General features: G+C 45.3%; 1 protein-coding gene across 2 annotated transcripts in view; it reads right to left on the bottom strand.

Moving 5' to 3' along the window:
- PLEKHH1 (pleckstrin homology, MyTH4 and FERM domain containing H1) overlaps positions 1-22,504 on the bottom strand; it is a 375,057-nt gene that overhangs the window by 279,372 nt on the left and 73,181 nt on the right. For both annotated transcript variants that reach the window (XM_078659588.1, XM_078659589.1), the window contains exon 2: positions 22,327-22,496. In XM_078659588.1, coding sequence (XP_078515714.1) covers positions 22,327-22,452 — 126 coding nt within the window. In that variant the 5' untranslated portion in view covers positions 22,453-22,496. The remainder of the gene's footprint in view (positions 1-22,326; positions 22,497-22,504) is intronic.

The following is a 22,504-nucleotide window of genomic DNA, read 5'->3' as shown; positions in this document are numbered from 1 at the left end:
ACTTGCTTCCACTGACGAAGTAACTCTTCTTGCAACGGTCTCATTCTGAGCCTCGCCATAGGAATGAGGTTGATCGCAGATGAGCACATCCCTAGAAGGGAACCATATATCCGAACTGAAAGTGACCTTCTTGCGGATATCTGTTTTGCTAGTTTTACGAGTTTGTTTTGTCGCTCCTGTGTCAGGTATGCTTTGCACTGGCATGTGTCCAAGATTGCACCCAGAAATGTCAATTGTTGACGAGGTTGGAGCTGAGATTTCTTTGAATTGAGGGTCAGTCCTAGATTCGAGAAGAGAGAAAGCGTACTGTTGACCGCTTCCATTGCCGAGTTTTTGGTTGGACCTTTTAACAGCCAGTCGTCGAGGTATGGGAAAACTTGCATTCCCTGGGACCTCAACATTGCTGCCACTGGAGCCAGGCATTTTGTAAAGATTCTGGGGGCCGATTTGAGGCCGAATGGAAGCACTTTGAACTGGAAATGGTCGCCAGCCACTTGGAACCTTAGGAATTTGCGGTGGTTCGGGTGAATAGGGATGTGGAAATAGGCTTCTTGTAGATCCAGAGAAGCCATAAAGTCCCCTTCGTTGAGACAATTCAGAATGTCCTTCAACGTTACCATGCGGAAACTCTGTTTCTTTAGATATTTGTTGAGTTTGCGCAGATCTAATATTGAACGCCACTCTTCCGAATTTTTCTCCACGAGGAAGAAGCGAGAATAAAACCCCCTCCCTTTTTGAGAAGGAGGGACTCGTTCTATCGCATTCTTGTATTGCATCTTTAAGGCTTCTTTGAAGAGTAAGTGAAGACGAGGGGGAGGGGGACCCCTGGGCGGCGTTGTCGGAGGCTTCTGCAAAAAAATCCAGGACCCACTGATCTGAAGTTATCTTCCGCCATTGGTGGTAAAAGGCGGAAATTTTGGCGCCCACGGGAAGGGAAAGGTGAGTGGCTGACATCCGGCAAAGCTCATTGGCGCTTGTTGGAATCTCGGCCTCGATTGCCTGAGCGTCGTTTCCCTCCTTGCCGAGAGAAAGAACCAGAGGCAGGCTGCCTGTAAGAAGATTGGTAGTAGGGTTTGTTGTAGTTAGATTGATACTGGCGATTTTGTTGGTTGGAATAATTGCCTCTGGATGAGTAACCACGGCCTCTTGCTCCTCTAAAGGATCCCCTCTTGTATTGCAGGGTTCCAAGAGATTTCGCTGTATCGGTATCAGTTTTAATAGCCAGTAAAGCGTCATCAATGTGCTTCCCAAACAATGACTCACCATCAAATGCCATGTCCAAGATTTTGGTTTGGACCTCAGGCCTGAAAGTGGTAGCCTTGAGCCAACCTTGACCCCGAAGCACAGCTGCTCCAGCCAATTGTCTAAAATTGGTGTTAGAAATGTCCAGGGCGCAATCAATAATTTCTGAGGCCGCCCTTTCCCCCTCTTGTACAATTCTGCGCACCTCCATCTGATGATCTTCAGAGATCATTTCCAGATATTCCGTGAGCTCAGACCACATTTGTCTATCATAACGAGCTAGAATAGCTAATGAATTAGCAGCCTTAATGGAGGCTGCTGCATTTGCTGAAAACTTCTTTCCAATTGCATCAAGCCTTCTTCCCTCCTTGTCAGGTGGCGTTGAAATGGGAGCAGAAGGATTTTTGCTGCGCAGCCTGAGATATTACAGAATCAGGTCAAGGGTGACCTATTAAACAAGCAGGAGTATCAGATGGTGCTCGATACTTTTTGTCTATCCTTGGCAGGACTGCAGGAATCGAAGCAGGAGTTTTCATTATGTTGAGGCCTTCCTTCCAGATATAATCAATAATAGGAATGGCCCTGACCACTCTCCGATATCCCTCTTTAAAGTCATGTAAAAAACAGTCCGACTGTTCAACTGTGACAGCTAACTCAAATCGATTAGCAGCTCTCTGCATAATATTGTGGAAACCACCAATATCTTCAGGTGGAGAATCTGAAGGGCGAGGAGGAGGTGGAGAAGGCATAGGGATGACATAATCCTCCCAAGGATCCACAGGTGTTTTATCCGGTAACTCTCCCTCTTCCCTGCTGTCTTCATCATCATTGGAAGAACTGTCGTCAATTTGAGGAACTGGCGCAGTATTTTGCTGTGGCGACAATGAAGCTCTTGGTGACGGAGGTCTTGGCACAGTAACTGGAACAGGTGACCCAGCAGGCGCACCCTGATTGGATGGAAATCTCTGGCGATAATCTGCCAACATAGCCTGCAAATCCTGTATTAAGGAGGTTGGTAAATGCGTAGTGTCCTCAGACTGAGAAGGTCTAGTATGAGGTGACTGATATGGCGTGGAATAAACATCATGTGTATAACGATCATGAACTTCCTCTTCATCATCCTCCTGCAATTTAATATTTAATTGAGAAGGGTGACGGGCAATCCCAAAAGGACCATTATCCTCTTCCCCTTCATCTGGCTCCTCTTCCATGTATGTCTCCAAAATGTGCGATGGCAAGAGTGGAGAAATATGTGAATAATCCTGCCTTTGATACGTTTTCATTTGAAAATGAGTGAATTGTATCTTTGCCGGAGGGGAACCGTGTATCCGATGAACAGATGTCAGAGCGGAAGCCCCGGATACAGGGATCTCCGTCGACGGTCCTGTCAATGAAAAAGATCTTGCCGTCGACGAGGTCGTGAATGGTATCTACGTCGACGAACCCCTCGTCGTCGTGGCCGTCGATGGTATCTTCGTCGACGGGTCCCTCGTCGTCGGGACCGTCGGTGATGTCTTCGTCGACGGGTCGCTCGTCGTCGGGACCGTCGATGGTATCTTCGTCGACGAGTCCTTCGTCGACGGGTCCGCCGTTGGTGTCTTCGTCGACGATTTCTTCGTCGACGAGACCGTCGATGATGTCTTCGTCGACGAGTCTTTAGTCGACGAGGCCGTCGATGGTGACTTCGACGACGATTCCTTTGATGACGATGTCTTCGTCGACGACGGCTTTGTTGTCGTCGACGGAGCAGGAGATTTAGTCGACGGAACCGTCGTCGAGAAGGACTTCGACGATGGTAACTTGGATATAGTCAGCAATGGTTGAACAGACATCAAAGGTGACGTAATAGCTGAAGTGGTAACCATAGAAGTAGATGAGGAGGTAGAAGTCCAAGTAGTGGTAGGTACAGACACCAGAGAAATAGTCTTAGCCTGGGTTGTACTTACAGTTGAAGAAGCCGATGCACTCTTAGAGGGTTCTGAAGCTTTCTGAGAGGATTTTAGTTTTTTCTTTCTCTCAGGAGAAGCACTTTCTTTGGATCTAGCTCTCTTGCTGGAGGTAGAGGCTTTGTCCTCATCATCAGTGGAAGAAGACTTCAACCACAAAAGAACCCTTGCCTCCCTATCCCTGATAGTTTTCTGAGGGAAGGTACGGCAAATTCGACAGTCCTTCACAACATGTGAAGGGTGCAGGCAATAAATGCAGTCAGAGTGCTGGTCATCCACATGGACTCTCTTCTTGAAGCAGGTCCCACAAGCTTTGAAAAGAGCCTTCTTTTCAGACATTTTAAGGAATAAAGATCAAAAAACTGAGTAGGCACTATGGGAGACTCCCTTACACACGAAGTGCGGTGAAAATCTGAGGAGAACTGCCTGAGCTGGGAAGGTTCTAGAGGGTGAGGTCAGCTGATTGGCTAAGGCTACTATTTCAGGTCTTTTTACATAATGATGTAGATAGGCTGCTAAGTTTTGAGGCCTAGTTAGGCCTTTGGGCTTTTCCAGCCTACTACAAGAAATGTTTAGGCACTGCTATTGTATATAATTTACCGTGGGACTCCCGCCTCGACGACGGGGAATGATTCAGGCATGTGAATCTATGAAAGATACCCTAATACTGGATAAGGTACTGTGTGTGGCTCACTAAGTGATGCATGAAAGGGGTCCTAAACGAATTCAAAATCTACTTACTCCGTAAATCCAACAAGCCCGCTGCGTTCTAACACTAAGCAACTGTTTGCAGTCCCCCTGTTAATGAACACTAGTAGAGGAAGATCCTTCGCCTTCCTAGTACCAACACTTTGGAAAGCACTCTCTCAGAGTCAAAGGGAAACCAAATCAGAACTAGCATTTGAGAAATGGTTAAAAACATTCCTTTTTAACTCAACCCTGGATAGCGCATGCACTGCTCTGCGAGGCATGCTGTATTCGAGTATGGAGTTGAAGCTCCGCCCACTCTCCGCCCATATTTTTCATTGGCTTGTGTCACTGTCCTTTGTAAATGCTGGCTTCTGATTTGTTAATAGGCTTGTTAGTCCCGCCTTAGTACCACCGTGTCTTCCTTTGTAACCACCCATGAGGACTGGCCCTTTTACTTCTTGTGTTACACAGTATGTCTTATTTAGTCTTTAAGCACGATTTTCTTTAATCAGTTTCTCCTACTGCAGGCACGACATGCTTGCCTGCATCATTCAGCTCACCATGTACACTTTCACTTTCCAAGCAGCCCGGGACAATGGCGGACGCTTCTTTGAAGTAAAATAGGCCTCACATTTACAAGAGTTTCAGCTACTGGTATTTGTAAATGACAATGCCTTTTATTTATGTGTTAATTATCAAAACAGATAAATAAAAGACATTGTCATTTACAATGCCAATAGCTTAAAATCTCCCAAATGCAAGACCTAATGCATTGCAAATGCTTGTTTTAACTGCGTTATCTCTGTAGGATACCTGGTTGTCATAGAGCTGGAGGCCCTTCTGGTTGGCCATGTGCTCAATAAATCCCTGCGAATAGAATAGATAATGTCTGGTGCATCCGGTCTCTCAACTCCCTGTAAAACCATAGGCTCTCAAGTCTAAACTTCCGACTTCTCCATGCAGAAGAGTTTTCTTGGCCTCAAGGTTACCTCCTTACAGAGGAAGTCAGAATCATAGGTAGATTCCACATCTCTGGACATACTTGCACACCTTGATGTCTGGCTTAAGAGTCCGAACAGAAGATCATATCAATGTACTGTTTACTTGTAGAAACTAGGATTATCTCAGTATGGGCAAGTCTTGTGGGACTTTCCATTAAAGCGTTTGATTACAGAGACATTACAGCATCTAGAAAAACATTCTTAATTCATCAGTTACCACTTAATTAAATATCATTAATAAATCCTTAATATCCAGAGGATTTGCCAGTGAAATTAAAAAACATCCTACACAAAGCAGATTCTAAAGATGCAATGATTGGGGACTGGACCAAACTAAACACGGACCTGTATATCAAAATGACTGATTACAGGTAAAATGACTGAAAAAGCAGCCTTCATTTGGATTTCAGTTTTCCATGAGAAAAACTATCTCCTCTTCATCCAATAGGGAAGTTCTCGACCTTGCAGAGGTGCTGAAGCAGCATTCATCGCAAAATGGAAAGATCTCAAGAATACAGGAGGAATCGGAGTTGCTGCAGCCCCCCTTGACATCTCAGCAGCTTTCAAAACCACAGAACAACTTCTACTGGAAAAACTAAAGGAAGGATGACAGAGAGCAGACCTAACATGGTTTCAGTACTAATGCACAGCTATAACTCAAGTTGTATCACTGCCTCCATTTCTATAAGCACCATCCTCGTTAAATGTTTCTCAAGGATCAACCCTTGCACCTCTGCTTTGAAGCGTATACTCAGCTGCGCTCCCTCAATTTAGCAACTATTTTCTACTTACATACTACAAAAATGCTGACAACATCCATGTACTTCTTAACTTGGCAAAAAAAGCATTTGCAATGCAATTGGTCTCGCCTTTGGGACCTTATAGGTATTTAGCTATGCAGCACATTAGCCTGGGTGCTGAAACATCTACTGTTCTTTAACATGGAGGGAAAGTAAGCACCAAACTGCGTGACACCCCAGATATGGGAACATATGGAGAGAAATATTGCCTTTCAGCGGGAAATGGTATAGTGCAAAGCTCTGTTTTTATTATAAAATCAGGGCCTTCGGTGGTCATAGCACTGAAAATACAAGAGAATGCTAAAGTGATTCTGGTATTTTACTGACCTCTGCTGGTAGTTTTCTATCAAGACCGTTAAATAGAGGCAGTTGAACAGAAAAAAAAGTCCCTAAGCGGAAGCAGACAAGTCCTAGGGCTGAGCTCCAGAGCCCACAAAGTACATACAAAGGGTTGGATTGGGATTAAAAATCGTCCTGGGCACGCTAAAAAAATGTGGCCCATATTTGCATATTGCCTCTCCGCAAAACACTGCTTCTGCAAAATGTTATTAAAAAAAAGGGGGGGGGGGGTGTAAAAAAATGCACTGATTAATTTACACTGGTGAAACACACCTGAAAACAAGAGAGGCCACTTTTGCTCAGGCCCCCTGCCCCCGCTCAATATGCATATATTAATGGGCCGGCCCAGCGAGAGAAAGGGAGTGACACCGCTGCCCTTTGATAAAAGGGAGGTAATGGATGTCCATCTACCTCAAGAAAGACCACTCAGGCACCCACTGGGCCGATGGCGGTATCCGAACAACGCAGAAACCGCCCACCAGACTGCTCAAAAAAGATGCCCACAGCTGGAACTGGACACCTGCCCATCGGGCATTGCCCACATGCCCGCGTTACCAATCCGACCCTGAAGAGGTCTTGAATGCTCGACCTAAAACGGTCAGATCACAGGACAGCTGAACTTAATGAATGAAGTGGTAGCAGGATGTGACACAATCTCTCGAAAATGTTTATCTTAACTTGCTTAATAATGAAAACCTATCACCCAACTACAGCATAGTCTAAAGATATTGAATCTTTACTCACCATGGTGGCAGAAGTACAGAATGTGATCTAATTGTGGACTCCAAACTCCCACTCGAAAGCCAGGTGAACAATGTGACAAAAAGCACCATGAACATTTTGAGAACATTACGACAGATCTTTCCCTACTAGGGCTACTCTCGTAGGGATAGGCCTCAACATCCCTAGTGAAATCACGCTTAGGCTAGGTCAACGAGCTCTAAATTGGACTTGCAAAGCATCTAAACAGCAAATGTCAAGGAATTCAGAATGATGTTACTTAGCAGGTTCTTTGTCTTAATAGAAGTGATCACATCATACCAGTTCTCAAGGCCCTACATCGCTTTCTTTGTGTAAGATGCATCTCTTTCAAACTCCTCTGCACTGCCCACAGAAAAATAAATTGCAATGTACTGATATTTCTATAATTCCAATTCATATTCAAATTCTGCACTCAAACAAAGAACTTTAGGTCACCAATAGCAGCACTGTTTATTATCTCTCTTTTAAGAAGAACCTGGTATAGACTTAATAATTTTCCCAGTACATAGCTGTAAACCATAAAATACTTTTTAAAAAACAATTGGGACAATCCGAAAACACCAAAAGTTCATAAAAACTGATTAAGAAAATCCCTAAACTGTACAGTACAACTTTCTGAAGATCATATAAAAGCTCAGGTCAAGATCTCAGGTTGAGATCCAACATAAAGGAATCAAAGCACACACCAAAGTTGTCACCACCACCAGATGGATGTCAATGTCCTCATGGGTTAAACTGACAGCACTGATGGATGTCAAGCAAAAAAAGGGTGTACACTGTTCCCCTAGGGTTAAACAAGTAATAAGGTCTCTCTCACAGCTAGCTGAAAGTCAGCTAGAGGGTGTGGGGGTGCCGGGTAGTCAGCAAGTTCCTTGACGGAACTAAGGAAGCCTCACACAACTGATGAGCTGGATGACATGTCTCATTCAGCCTACTGGGGATGTTGTTTATATCATCGGCTTCCTGCTCCTGCGTCGGGCCGGCGCTGCAATGCCCGACGGGTAACAACAAGTGTCACACTTTTGCGGAGGTCTTTTGTTCCTTGCCGTGATCAGTAGAAACTTGTGAGGCTTAAAAAGTGAGGTAGTGAGCAAAACGGTGAAAAAATGTTAAAAAAAGTTGGATAATCCACAGGGAAGTCTTTATTCAGGTGGTTAGCCACTTTATTAAAAGGTATAGGGAGGGGTACTGAGGACCAACGTAGCTATTGGTGTGGCCTCATATCGACCCTCCATTTGGTCAACATGTTTCATGCCCAGCGGGGCAATTCGTCAGGACCGAAAAAATGTGCTCATATGAACCTAATGTGCCCCAGAAGGTGAGCTACAGGCTATTATAGATACAACCTGATAGGTCTAGGTCTAAGGAAGGCGAGGATCACTGCATCACCGTCAGACCTTAGCGGCGTGAGATACTCGTCGATATCACCTACCCCCACACCGTCGGCGTGTGATGTCCGCGGAACAGCCGGCCTTTTTTTGCTTGTGCCCTGGACAAGTACACTGGACCCCTCTAAATATTGTCCATCTCCGTCCCCCCTTGTTGTCTACAAGCACTGATGGATGTGCCAGAAATCATTGTTTGTCTGTACAACCTTGTGGTGCTCATTGCAGTGTACTACACAGTGCTCTACACAAATATCATTAACTGTTAGCACCATTTTTAACAATCTCTATACACAAAAATAGTAAGTATACAAATGCATGCATGTGCTGATTCCTACACTCACTGCAACACCAATACCGTATGTGCCCTGAAGCCCTATGCACCACTTCTATCCTGGCTCCGAACCTCACTGCACTGCACCCAACCTTTTCCCCCACACCGGCTAAACTACAAACACCACCCTTCAATCAATCATACACCAGAATGAAGCCCAGGATCCGGATGATAATCGGAGTCTCACTGGCCTCGTCAAGGCTACAAAGCGCTATATTAATCGTCAATAAAGTGTAGCTACAAAACTCAACAACCCAGAAAGCGCTTTAAGCCTCCGGGGAACAAACACCCCTTTAGAAATACCAATATAATGCAATGCAATGTTTGCTATAAGAATACATTTTATACGATTAACTCTTACTCAACCACTTCAGGGTAGAAAATGAAGCAATTAAAAATTGGCACAGCCAGAAAACATTTTTGTTTTCTTTTTATTGGACTGACGATTATTTTGTGAATTAATAATAGGAGTATTTACTCCCAGTGCTGCTAGGAACCTATTGGGAAGATCTGTATTTCCAGACAGAGATCAAACCTGACAGCTCACATTCAGCACCTCACAGGACAAAAAAAAGATCAAAGCTCCCCAAAGCCCTACAGAGCCCCTTCCCAGTCTGATCCTCAGATGGGACAATGAAGCCTGTCAGCCAGTTTAGACAAGCCCGGCTTTGTGCTGAATCAGGCAGAACCACTGGTGTGTGATAGCTTCATGGTTCATGCTTCACAAATTCCCATGCAAGACCACACAAAGATGAGCCCCACGTGGCTATCTTCTGCGCTTGCTGGACGTAAACGTGGCAATGTAGATAGAGCCAGTTCAAATCCAAGAGCATCGCCCAAAAAAGCATACCTGCCATGACCATGGAGCTCAATGGATCTGCGGCCCAGCATTCATAGCTGTCTGTCTACTTAGTGCTTAAATTATAGTACAGACTGCTTTTTCAGAGTCTTACTCCATGTGAGGAGTGCCGTACTTTACCATAAAACACACACACACACAATATATATATATATATATATATATATATATATATATACACACACACACACACATATATACATACATATATATATACACACACATCCCAGAATTGGTTGCCGTTGCACTCAAGACAGTGTATACAATGTTAAGTAACAAAATTCAACCAAGCACATGACAAAATGACAGAATTATCAAAACAAAAGAACTCTCAATGAGTAGATCTTGGAGTCTTTAATGTTGTAAACAGCCAGCCGACACGTGTTTCATCGCATTCGCGATTCCTCAGGGCTAAATGGCGTGTGATGCGTCCAGATCCGACGGCCGTGTTCCTGTTTGGACCGTCGGATCTGGACGCATCACACGCCGCTTCTCCGCTTGATTGAGCTTGAAGCGCAAGACACATCGATAGCTACCACGGCAATAAAGTATACCTTATACCAATAGAGCATTACCCTACTCGCCGTGGGCAACCTATAAAGAAAACCATACAATTTTGATCGTCAAGCGGATACTTACTGATATACATTGAATAATAATTGTTCTCATATCGGATACTCGATCGGAGTATCTGTGGTCAAGGGCCCGGCTGGGTTGGAAATATCACCAGCTGAGCGACCTTCTGACTGGATTACAGCCATTTAGCCCTGCTGCCCTGCTGCTTTCATTTTAAGGCCTGCAAATTGGAACATTTCGAAAGGACAGTGAAGCCCCAGAGATCTGGGATGTCTTCTGGCCATGACAAGGAAGCATCTCAGGGTAACCCATGCTTGCTTTCGCCTCACTCTTTTCAAGGAAACTAAACCCAATCTTCACTAAAGTCGAACAAAAGAAAGACAACTGTAAAAGCCATTAGTCTGAAAACAACAGCATGTGGTGTGTAAACCTATCCCAGTCCCACAAAACACCCTCTGCACCGCAGTCTTCCCCTCCCCTCCTACATGGAACAGACTGACCTTTAACCTCTCAGGAAACCGTTCGAACAAAAGCCTCGGTCCTGGGTTACAGAGTAACCCGATAGGCCCGGCTGCCGCGCCATTCACAGAAAAAGTTCAAAACAAACTTAAGAGCAGGGTTAGCATAATTGTTTCCTTTTCCAAGAGGAAAGGGGAGGGGCTTATTTCCCCATCCCTCCAGGTCAAGGACTGGATTTACAGGCCAGTCGTTAAAGCCTCGAGAAGAGAGGGTTGCAAAGCAGTCGGCGTTTTTTGTAGTCAGACAGCAATCGCAGGATTTGCAACTGCAGACAGATGTGTGCATCCGGACTTACAGGTCTTGTGTGCAGTGTGTATTTAATTCCCCTCAAGTGAAGTTCAGTCTGATGTGTCCTGCAGGAGGCTAGCTTTGTTGTCAAGGCTGCGGGCCCCATGACAGGCTAGGTTCTGTTCCGCTTATATCAGTTGACCAATTCTGTCACACGAAGAACTGATATTTATTCACATTCAAAAAGTAAACAATGCGAACTGCGGCCATTACATTAGGGGACGGTATGAATGATGGGAAAAAAACAAGAAAACCAACTGGGCTTCTGGTTTCAGAATTGTGTGGCGCGAGCTCGACCCGAAAAAGTATTGGAGCGCTATACGTGAGCACCAGTTGCATTACACAAGGACCTATTATTTTTTTTAGGTTATGGAGAGATGTATTTATTTGCCCAGAATCACATGGCATTGAGCCGACGCCGAGACTCGAGCCTGGTTCCACCGTCTGCAGCTCTGGGAGTAGTCCTATATACTCTGCACCTTTTCTTACCTCTCACACCCCCATTACTTTTCTCTCTAAAAGAGTTGAGGGTGTGTGCCCCCTAAAATGTCTTAAAGAGATTTAGGGGGTGGTGGGAGGGGTCATACATAGGGCCACTGATAAAATTGGTGGGGCCACCTCTAAAGTACAAGTATATTTGCTCAAAATATTTACAACTGACTTTGTGCATATAAATCTATACTTATCCATAGATATATTCAACCATACACACAAATTCACATGTTTGACAAGTGAGTTGGACAAATTAAAGTGTTGCAAGCAAGGTGGTGCAGTCTGTTTTTTCTGTCACCTCCTACATTCAGCAGCTGTGGTGGTGTTTGGGGGAGTGCAGGCTTGTGGGCGGGGCGGAGGACACATAAAAGTGGACTCTATGCATAATCAGTAGGTTTTTCCCATTTTGTATTTGTTAAACAGCATTCTTTAAACATGTGTTTAAGGATTTTAATGCATGCTCTGTTTCCTCTCAGTAAGCCTTAGAATCACTCATTATCTTCATATTTTGCTAAGAAGCTGCTCTCTTCCGAGATGTGAGTGGGCGTGGTTAAGGATAAACAGAAAGCAGAGGGTCCTTCAAGGCTGCTGGCTGCTCCGGGGGTGGTCTGTAATCCCCCACGGCGCAGCTGTCTGCCTGCTATCTGGCCGTCTGGGCGCTACGGGTGATCCTCCACCACAGACGACAAACTTCCGCGCACATCAAAGAACAGCTGGGGGTGGGCTTTCTTCTTTCTTGGAGCGTCCTGCAACTTGGGAGATAATAATTATTTACTCCAGGCGCAACCAGAAGAAATGTTTCAATCCAAGGTTTTCCCCTTCGCCTTGCACCAGCCGTTCCCACGTTAGTTCATGAAAGGAGATCTTGTATTGAGAATACAACGCCAGAACACAGCAAATGCGGGAATATTAGCGCAACAGCCCACACTGAGGTAAGGCAAGTCCTGCCATGCACCAAACAGCAGCTTTATGGAAAGTAAGGTGATGTGCAGTGATAATGACGTGACGTGAATGCATAGAGTGGGAATTTAAAACTAACCTGCAACAAGCATTTGCAATGCAATAGGTCTCGCATTAGGAAAGGTACTTGCTGTAAAGCGCCTCGAAGCCTCGTCAGGGGTAGTAAGCGCTATAAAAACGCAATTTAAACCATAGGGAGTGTTGTGAAACTGAACATCTTCCCCAATTAGCAAAGCTTCGATAGCAGCAAAAATTCCAGCAAAAAAGCTCGGGGGAAAATTTGTCCCATAGAAACTTGTAAAAACGTAAGCTGTGCATTTGCGAAGCACATGTTCATCACGAGACACAACTTGGAGCTGACGGCTGGTGTCATCCATCAATGGATCACATTTTAAGGGCTTCGGGAGGGTGAAAGCACGGGACTCGAACCCGTGACCATGGGGTAAAACAGACATTCCAGAAGGGATGCGTCAGTCCACTGACCCACCAGAACCGGCTTTGCCCTCCTCAGTCCACTGACTCACCAGAACCGGCTTTGCCCTCCTCAACTAACAGTAGGGTTTGCAAGGTCTTCTCCTCTGTGCAAAACATACTTTTTTGCACACCCTCCTCTGTGCAAAATCTGGTCTTTTGCAGAAACGCTTTTAGCAGCTTTTGTTGTACTGAGAACCAGCACTGCTTTCAGGGCTCTTCGTCACAAACTTTAGGGAGAGGTCGGAAAATGTAACCATTTCAGGCAGCAAATTAACTGCACACAAATAATTCACATCTGGGATGAAATAACACCGCTTAGTAATACATGATTGCAAGTTTGATTCATGATATAAGTGCATCAGCAAGGCCACTACAGCCAACGCCAACTCTGTGCAGAGTTTAGGGGCATTTATTTACAAGTCAGAAATATGTCTAGGTCATTTTGTACCACTCAAGGTCACATTTTGGATTGGCAGAGGACATACTTTTTTTCCAGTACTATGTAAAAAACACACAATACCTGAGGTTTGGGCAAAAAGTGCACACACACCCTAAGTAGATCCTAAAAGATTGTCTCTAGACGTCCTGTGGTTAACGATGCTGAGGTGATTACCACAACAGTACTTAGCCTCCAATACTTTCCACAAAGCAGTAGAAATCTTTAACGTGTAATATACATTTACTGCAATCTTCAATTTAAAGAAATATGCTCCAAAGCGTTTGATATGCAGACGAGCGTTCCGATTTCAAAGCTGGCAGTACATCTGCTTTTTTCCCCAAACATTTGAAAATATCAGTTAAAAATCCATCGGTGGGATACATAAATCAGAAAAAAATCACTACAGCCAGGTAATCCAACCCCCTGAAACCTTGTGGACATCTTCTGTTGCAGTTTCTTTTAATTGAAGCTTGCAAAAAGTTTATGTTAAACATTAAAAATGTACCTATGCTTTTGAAATTGGGTGGAAACTTGCCCAAGAATAAGAGCAAGGGCTCATGTTTTTCCAAGCTTCTTCGGCTACACTGCAAAGGGAATTGAAAAGAAGACCCTGCAGAAGACGAAGGTCTGCTACAGCCATGGTGCCACTGTGTGAATGTAAAAACAAGCACTGGTAAATCAACACGTCTGACATTGGCTGGCATCCTTTGGCGTTGCCAATGTCCGTTTAAAAATGGTTTTTTATTAAATTTGACTGTGAAGGAGCGAGCTGACCCTGACACTTTGATAGTTGAACTGATTTGGAATAAAGGCAGGTGGCGTGTGGCTCTGATGAAACTCTGACACCCCCATGACCAAAGTGGGTTGGGTGTCCCCAACTTAGAGTATTTTTATATTGCCTCACAACTCCAGCGGGTAACTCGTTAGATGGTCGATAGCTGCCTAGATGACACTACCATTATGAGCAAGCAGTGGCCTCAGAGGGATGTGCTCTGATGTTATCGACCAGTGGGACACTTATCGCATCCTTCCCCCCCAACTCCTGCAGGTGGCTCATCAATACTACGTCAGAGCCCTACGCATCACGTCACAAGTCCTCCCCTATGCGTCGGCTGTTTTGCTGCAAAACCCAGGACACCTCGGCACTCACATTGCCCTTCCCCCTTTTCGGCAATGGCACACGTTTGGCTTTAAGACCATGGGGGAGTTCTTTGAAGGTTGGCGATTGCTTTCCTTCAATGATCACGCGGAAAACTACAGAGTATCTCAGAGGCACTTCTTGGCTTACAATGCATTAGTGCACGCGCTTAGCCACCACTGGCAAATCACTACTGAAAAACTGCCCATGTATGAGGTTTTCCAGTATATCTACTCCTTTGGCAACAGCCATCATCTTTTTAGATGGATCACCACCTCACTGGCATCACACTCGCTAGCTTCCCTTGGTGAGCTGCGAGTCAATGGAGAAGCGGATCTTGGTAGAGTGTTCCACAATGCTACATGGGACTGTGTCTTTGCTCACCCCATCACAGTATCCAGAAATGCTTGACAAATATGTATACAATTTTACATTTTGCGCAGAGCTCATTTGACCCAGGAGAATGTCAATGCTCTCTTTATGGGAGCCAGTTCTACCTGTCCTTGCTACCGTCTGATAGGTGACAATCTACAACACATGATCTGCTCACGTCCAAACCACTGGCATTTCTGGTCTGAGGTTACAAACCAATAGCAAAAAGTGTATGGACAGCCCAACCTCCATCGGTGGAAAGTTTGCACCGAGGGATTTTGTTTGCACCCTCCACGGCCTGCAGGACTCTCCAGTTTTCTTGACCTAGCATTTGTGCCTGAGGAAGGCTGCAGCACTTAACTCCTCGTCGCCATGTGTCAGTGGAGTGATCACATGGATGGAAGCAGAGAACACACTGCTTCGACGTGAAGAAGTCCGGGGACTCCTAAATACCCATTGTCAATGAGCTGGGATGTACTCCAAGAGACATTTTGCGCTCAAAAGCACGATACTCTCCCATTATAACCTTTCATACCAGGACCATTGCTTGATGGATGACAGCCACTGAAATTACTTCTATGTCCCACTTCCCCACAGGGACTTGCACTTCGAGAGGCACAAACTTGCAAATTCTAAATCTTATCACCACTTCACTATACATTTACTGCGATCTCTCAGGCACTTCAAAATCCCTCTCTGGCCCTATTAACAGAGGAGCCCGCAACTACCAGTTCCATCACTCGTGACCGTACCAAATGAACTTGCCTCTCCACCACACATCTCCCCCATCCCCGTTCCCAAACCCGCCCATAGGACGATGTCATAGCTCCAGTTATATGATGGTATTCACTGCCTTCCAGTAAAGATCTATTGTTGTTTGTTCGCATCGTAAGTTTTCCCCACTTATTAGGATGGCTCATGGCTCTGTTTTCTGCATAGAGCATGAGACGCTTATCGCTTTCTGTCAAAGTGCATCCACTTTCCTTCTCTTTGCATTGCAGACTACGTATGATGGTACAATATGCTGTTATACATGTATACAATATGTATATATATGAAACAATACGCTGTCTCAGCACTTCCTTTCGGCGAACCAAGGACAACGCGAATCCCAATTTCTCGCACAGGTATTTATTTTTGGAGCTGCAAAATCTGCATATAGTTTGCTGCTGATATAGCATTTGTTACTTCTAACAAGCACAGACATAGTTTAAGCCCATTACTACAGTTTTTGTAGTCCACTGTACAACAAGCTTACAGCCAATTATAAGTCATTGGATACAAATCACACTCAATTTAACTATTAAACCTATTAAACTTCTAATAGGTTTAAAGTGCAAAAAAACAAACAGTCACATAATACATGTGTCCCCTTTTTAGTTTTTGCGTCAGTGAAGATTTTTTAGTTCCACTAAAATTGTATGTATAATATACTTACTTTTAGGGGCTTTCAGCCTTCGTTCATTGGCCTGTTAGGTTATCCACACATTGTATGCACCCACTGCAGCAACAGATCAGCCTACTGCAGTCACTGTGAGTGACAGCTTACCTCTGTTTCAGAAGGAGCCCATCCGCACACAAAGTAGTTCCATTCAGTACCAGAGACTACTATGGTAATGTGTGCCTCTTCAGTCTAAAACAAATACTTTGGAGTTTAGATAACTAGACTTTTTTTAAATATATTTGCAAGGTTCCAGCAGCTCCCCAAACATTACAGCTCAAAAAAAGAAAAAAAAGACAAAACAACCATTGCAAAGGTAAAAGGCTGGCAGCTGCCGCCAGACAGATAGGCCTTACAGGTGGTTGCTGCACTTTAAAAGCCCAGGTATAAATAAACAACGGTCGGAGACCGAGCAGGCAACCAAATGCAAAAATAATGCACCTGAGTAGCAAGGAAGAGTAGAGGTACAATATAGGGGGAACCCCTTGCTACAGAAGAAAGAATCTGTGGGAATTATAACGAATCATTTGAAGGCTGGATGCAGAGGAGCTAGTTCAGCCAAAAGATGGAATTTGTGTTAACGCTGAATTACTGATCCCTGGCATTACGCGGAACCCAGCAATTATTTCGGGGGGCCAAACCTCCAAAACAATAATGATAAAACAGACAGCTTCAGTGTCTGCACCAGAAATAACAGGAAGAAAACTGCAAAGAATAAACATGCAGTGCAAAATATATGTGCAAATTCCAGGAAACAAGTATGGTTTCTTAACGGCCAAATTAACTCCAGGCTCGTTTAACAGCACAACTAAGAATAGTTATGGATAATGTATACATAGGCCGGAAAAGCATAATTGAATTAAGATAGAAGTTATTGTTTGCATGTTGCACATCTGATATAATTAAAGCAAAGATGGCGAAGAGGATATTTTAGGCATGTACATCTGCTGAAAAATCCTGGCTAAAGCTGCTCTGGGCGCCTAGATTCTGCTCTGCTGCTTCATGGGTGTGGGGAGGAAAGGGGGCATGCAGTGGCTACTGAGCTTTTTGTACTCAAGACTAGAATGGGAGTCCGTTGACCCTGGTCTTGGTGTTTATGTTTATTGATTTGTATAGCGCTGAATCACCCATGAGGGTATCTTGGCGCTGGGACTAGACAGAATAACAAGACCAGAAAGTTAGAAGAGGTATGTTTTTAGCATCTTTTCTGAATTGGGCCAAATTAGAACAGGCCCGTAGATGGAGCGGCAGACTATTCCAAAACACTGGGGCCAGGTAAGAGAATGCTTTGCCCCCACTGCGTGCCTTTTTGATCAGGGTGGTGATCAGAAGCTCCATGCTAGATCTGAGTGGGCGCGTGGGGGAGTAAGGTGCCAGATATATAGGCCCCTGCCCCCTGAGGACTTTATGAATCATACAACCTATTTTGAACTTTACTCTCTTAAATATGGGGAGCCAGTGGAGTTGATTCAGAAGAGGTGCAGAGGGTGTTCTGGCTGGAGCGTCTACAGTGAGGCGGGCAGCAGTGTTCTGGACTACCTGTAGCCTCTTTATTGAGGCTCCATTAGCTGAAAATAGGAGGGCATTACAGTAGTCTAGTCTGCTAACGACTAAGGCCTGCATGAGCGTTTTCTTGGTGGATGTGGGAAGAAGGGGGAAGATCCTGCGCAGAAGACCAAGGATGTAGAAGCAAGAGCCCGCCGTGGTGTTAGCATGTGTCTCAAAGGTTAATTTGCTGTCAATTCTGACACCTAGATTTTTGACCGTTTCTTTGGGGGATGGGGGCAATGCCTGTGTCGTCTGCATATGAAATGGGGGTGAATCCTAATGATCTCATCAGTCTGGCCAGGGGAGAAACATACATGTTAAAAAGGGTGGGGCTGAGGCAGGAGCCCTGAGGGACCCCCTTGCTGACTCTTGTCGTGGCAAATTTAAAGGTGCCCATAGTGACAGTCTGTGTCCTATCAGTCAGGAAGCTAGTGAGCCATTTCAGGGCCAGCCCTCCAACGCCTATCTCCTGGAGTCTCTCCAGTAGGACTCGATGGGAGATAGTATCGAATGCCGCTGATAGGTCAAGCAGCACAAGAAGTGCTGCTTGACCTTTGTCCATGGCCATACGAATGTTACCTGTGACTTCGATAAGGGCGGATTCGGTGCCCTATTTGGCTCTGAACCCTGATTGGGAAGTATCTAGATGTGGAGAAGATTCCAAGTACTCTGAAAGGTGTTTATTGATGTGTTTTTCAATGAGCTTGGTCTGTAAGGGAAGAAGGGATATAGGACGAGAGTTACTAAGGTCAGTGATAGGAGCTTTAAGGTTCTTACGTAAGGGTATGATTTGAGCATCTTTCCAAGAGGCTGGAAGACGGCCACTGTTGAGGGAATTATTAAGAATGGAGCAGATAGGGGGAGCGAGTTGGGTAGCGAATTTGGTGGCAATCTTGGCAGGTATAATGTCTATAGGAGAGCCTGATTTGGTCTTGTCTAAAAGGGATATAACTTCCTTGGGACAGAGAAGGGGGAAGGAGATAAGAAGATTGGGAGTGTCCTGTGAATTAGCTGTGTTGGTCGTAGTGGGGGTGGAGATAGAGTTAGCCGAAATTATGTTTTGATAAATAGAATCTATTTTCTGTGTAAGATAAGTTGCAACATTATTGCAGAGCGCCTGAGAGGGAGATTCCGCCGTGTCGCATGCCTTGGGATTAGAGTAGGATTTAACTATGTTGAATAGGGTCCTGGAGTTGGAGCCGGCTTGCTCCAATTGCTGAGTGATGTAGATTTTTCTCGCTTTCTTGATGTTATTGTGATATGCTGCTAATGCACTTTTATATCTGTCTCTGTCAGAGTCCTTATGGAGTAGCCAAGTGCGTTCTCATTTCTTGCACTCCTTCTCGGCACGTAAGTCCGGGGAGTACCAGTCAGAGGTTGTGGATGTGTGGGCATGAGTGACTGGCTTGAGAGGTGCGGTGTCATCCAAAATGTTCGAGATGATGTTATTGAAGTGCAATAGTTGTTGGTCAACATTGAGGTGATAAGTGTCTGTGTCCCAGGTCATAAAAGGGGATGCAAAAAGGTCGGCATTGACCTTATGCCAAGGACGATACCATCTGTCCGTAACGGGCGAGGGGCTAGGTGTGTTGGATAGACTTATAAGTTGGAAACTTAGTAAAGAATGGTCGGACCAGGTCAGCGGAAAGGTGTCCTCATATAAGATGTTTTGGGAGTTGGAGACAATGAGGTCTAATGTGTGCCCAGCTATGTGGATCAATCAATCAATCAATCATGACATTTGTATAGCGCGCTACTCACCCGGAAGGGTCTCAAGCCGCTGAAGGAGAGGGGTCCGCTACTGCTCGAAAAGCCAGGTCTTGAGTAGCTTCCTGAAGGTGAGGTGGTCCTGGGTTCGCCGAAGGTGGATGGGGAGGGAGTTCCATGCCTTGGCTGCCAGGTGTGAGAAGGATCTTCCTCCGGCGGTGGCTCTGCGGATGCGTGGAACGGCAACGAGGGCGAGGCTGGTCGACCATAGCTGGCAGGTGGGCGTGTAGAAGGTCAGGCGGTTGTTGAGGTACTTGGGGCCTTGGTCGTGGAGAGCCTTGTGTGCATGGGTGAGGAGTCTGAACGTGATCCTCTTGCTGATGGGGAGCCAGCGCAGGTCTCTCAGGTGGCCGGAGATGTGGCTGTGACGGGGGATGTCCAGGATGAGTCGTGCGGAGGCGTTCTGGATGCGTTGGAGTCTTTTCTGAAGTTTGGCTGTGGTTCCGGCGTAGAGGGTGTTTCCGAAGTCGAGTCAGGTGGTGACGAGTGCCTGGGTGACCGTTTTCCTGGTTTCGGTGAGGATCCATCGGAAGATCTTTCGGAGCATGCGCAGGGTGTTGAAGCACGATGATGAGACAGCGTTGACTTGTCTGGTCATTCGAGAGGGAGGAGTCCAGGATGAAGCCCAGGTTGTGTGCGTGGTCCGTTGGCTTGGGAGTGGTGCCCCAAGTGTGGGTGGGGGCGTTATTAATTTTGAGGAGACCGGCAGAGGCCAAGTCCTCCAGACAGGTCACTGCCTCAGGGTTGTGGGGGTCCTCGCTATGAATGTTGAAGTCTCCTAAGAGTAAGAAGTTGCGTGTGGCAATGACTTAGGGAAAAAAAAATTCTAGTAGATCATTAAAATTTTGCAGTGGACCAGGCGGCCTATAGACCAGGGCACCTTTCCAGCTCTGTTGGGGATGTATATCACATTTAAAAATGAGGCATTCATATTGGTCATTGCTCAGTTGGTAAAGGATCGTGACAGGTAGTGAATCTTTATGGACAATAGCGATACCCCCTCCAGCTCTTTCTAGTCTAATCAGGCTTTGGATCGAAAACCTGGTGGAAGAGCCAGAGCAATAGCTGGCGTGGCTGAAGGTTTAATCCAAGTTTAGGTAAAGAATCCGATATCTGGGTATTTGTCGTTTAAAAGATCCCAAATTGCAGTGGCGTGTTTAGGGAGGGATCTGACATTAGCCAGGAGACAGTGTCTTTTTTCCTGGTTATGTGGATTTACATGGGATTTGGAGGGGAGGGCTGGATCAGGATGGAAATGTACCCTAGCAGAGCTATGACTAAAAGATATATTAGTTGTGTGATTCCTAGGTCCTAGGTCTTCGCACACAGACTCCTGGTTCTTTTTCCAGAACCCCTATGCAGTGGGACATCACCGATGCAGACCAACAGCTGGGTCCCAGGTAAGACAAGATACTTGATTATCTTCCAGCATATTTATCGGACCTCACTGGCCCTATTGGCTCCCTAGTACTTAGAGTTTTAAGGTAGCATACTTCTGATGTCTGCATCCCACTTAGGAACTGTAGAACCTCTACCCTCTTTAGCGGGGTCCCAGACTTCCTTTCCTGAGGGCTTGCCCATTATAAGCAATACAAAGGTGCGACAGTAGTTCCTTGCTAAGAAAACAGGCGCTTTGGTGAGGGCCTTGTTTAGAGCATGGCTAACCCCTGGACGATGGAGTGAGGTCCCACCTGTGCCGTATTTTATTCACCGGGATTGTTAGTGGTAAGCTGAGTTACTGCTAACTTGCTATCACTTAGTATACTTGGGTCTGGGCTTCCAGACTCCCATCATCTTCACTCCTTTTTAGGTCGAGCCTGGGCAGTGCATGTGCTACTCTGCAAGGCTTGCTGCATTTAGGTATGGACTTTAAGCTCTGACCATTTTCCGCCCATCTTTTCAATTGATGTTCACCAAGTGATTTTTTCTACTGCGGTTTGTGTTGTGACCCTTTCCCTGGGCCATAGCACAAGCCGCAGTAGAAAAGAGCACTTTACGACTGCCTGCACGGCAGTCCAATCAAAATAGGGCAGGTGGGACCACTGACTCATTGTCGGACGGTCACCTGCCCGATACAATGATGGTCGACGGCCGGTCCGGCCGCCATCGTAATTAGGGCCTTAGTTGGCAATTTCTGAAACCCATAGACTGTAATATTTACATGTGGAAGCAGAGGTGATCAAAGGGTCATATAGAACACATTTTAAAATATATTTAAGCATTTGGTCCCACTACAATAGAAAAACAAGTAAATGTGAGACCAAATATTTTAGTTTCAGTCAGTAGGCTAATGGTCAGAGTCAATGGTAAGTTGATAATAAAATGATGTATGTAATGGCACAGTTATGTGGAACATTTTTACAAAATATCTGCAGTATCAATATGGACATCTTGGTGGCTGGTGAAAGAGGAAGCGTAGACTCCCCATTCTTTTTCCTAGAGGGTGGCTAAGAAGTATTGGTGCGGGAGTAATGTTATCAACCTCTTTGCAAAGGGTTTTGTAAAGAATTACAAAACGTGCAATTAAATATTTCAGCTAAAAAGTCCTTATTGAAGAAGATGATAGAGTCTGTGAAATATCGTCCACTTGGGGGGAAAAAATCCACCATAGAGACTTCTGGAAGAGTCCATGGAATTACAAAAGGAGAAACTAAACCAGATGCGACAAGAAGAGTATGGTGCTTTCAGCAGAACTATCAACTGGAGTTGTGTCTCACAAAAGGAATTCACAAATGAATCACTGGCTCCTTTAGTGGAAAACTACCCCCTTCTGGATAGCTTCCAAGTCACAAATATCAGCCCCTCTTACTTTAATATGCTTCCAAACGTTCGAAACAAAAACTGCTTGGACTTGTCTTTCTAGGAACTACTTCACTCATCTGCTATTAGACAATGGTATGATCATTCGTGTCATTGTCAACATTGATTATGGTAAGCCAGCTCCTTGGTCTTACCTTTTCCGCCAGAAGCTCTCGGATCTTGGTGGCTTGCAGTCGAAATTTGAAGAGTTGTGTCTCTAGTGCTAGACAGCGGTTCTGCCAGTCCACGCAGCTGCTACTCTCTAGCATTAGGTCCGCCATGGTGGAAGTCGTTGGTTAGTTTAAGCAGGTCCTTCAGAAGGCCCCTACAGTA

Source organism: Lissotriton helveticus, chromosome 9 (assembly GCF_964261635.1).
Source record: "Lissotriton helveticus chromosome 9, aLisHel1.1, whole genome shotgun sequence".
NCBI lineage: Eukaryota > Metazoa > Chordata > Amphibia > Caudata > Salamandridae > Lissotriton > Lissotriton helveticus.
This window is presented reverse-complemented; position numbering and strand designations above follow the sequence as displayed.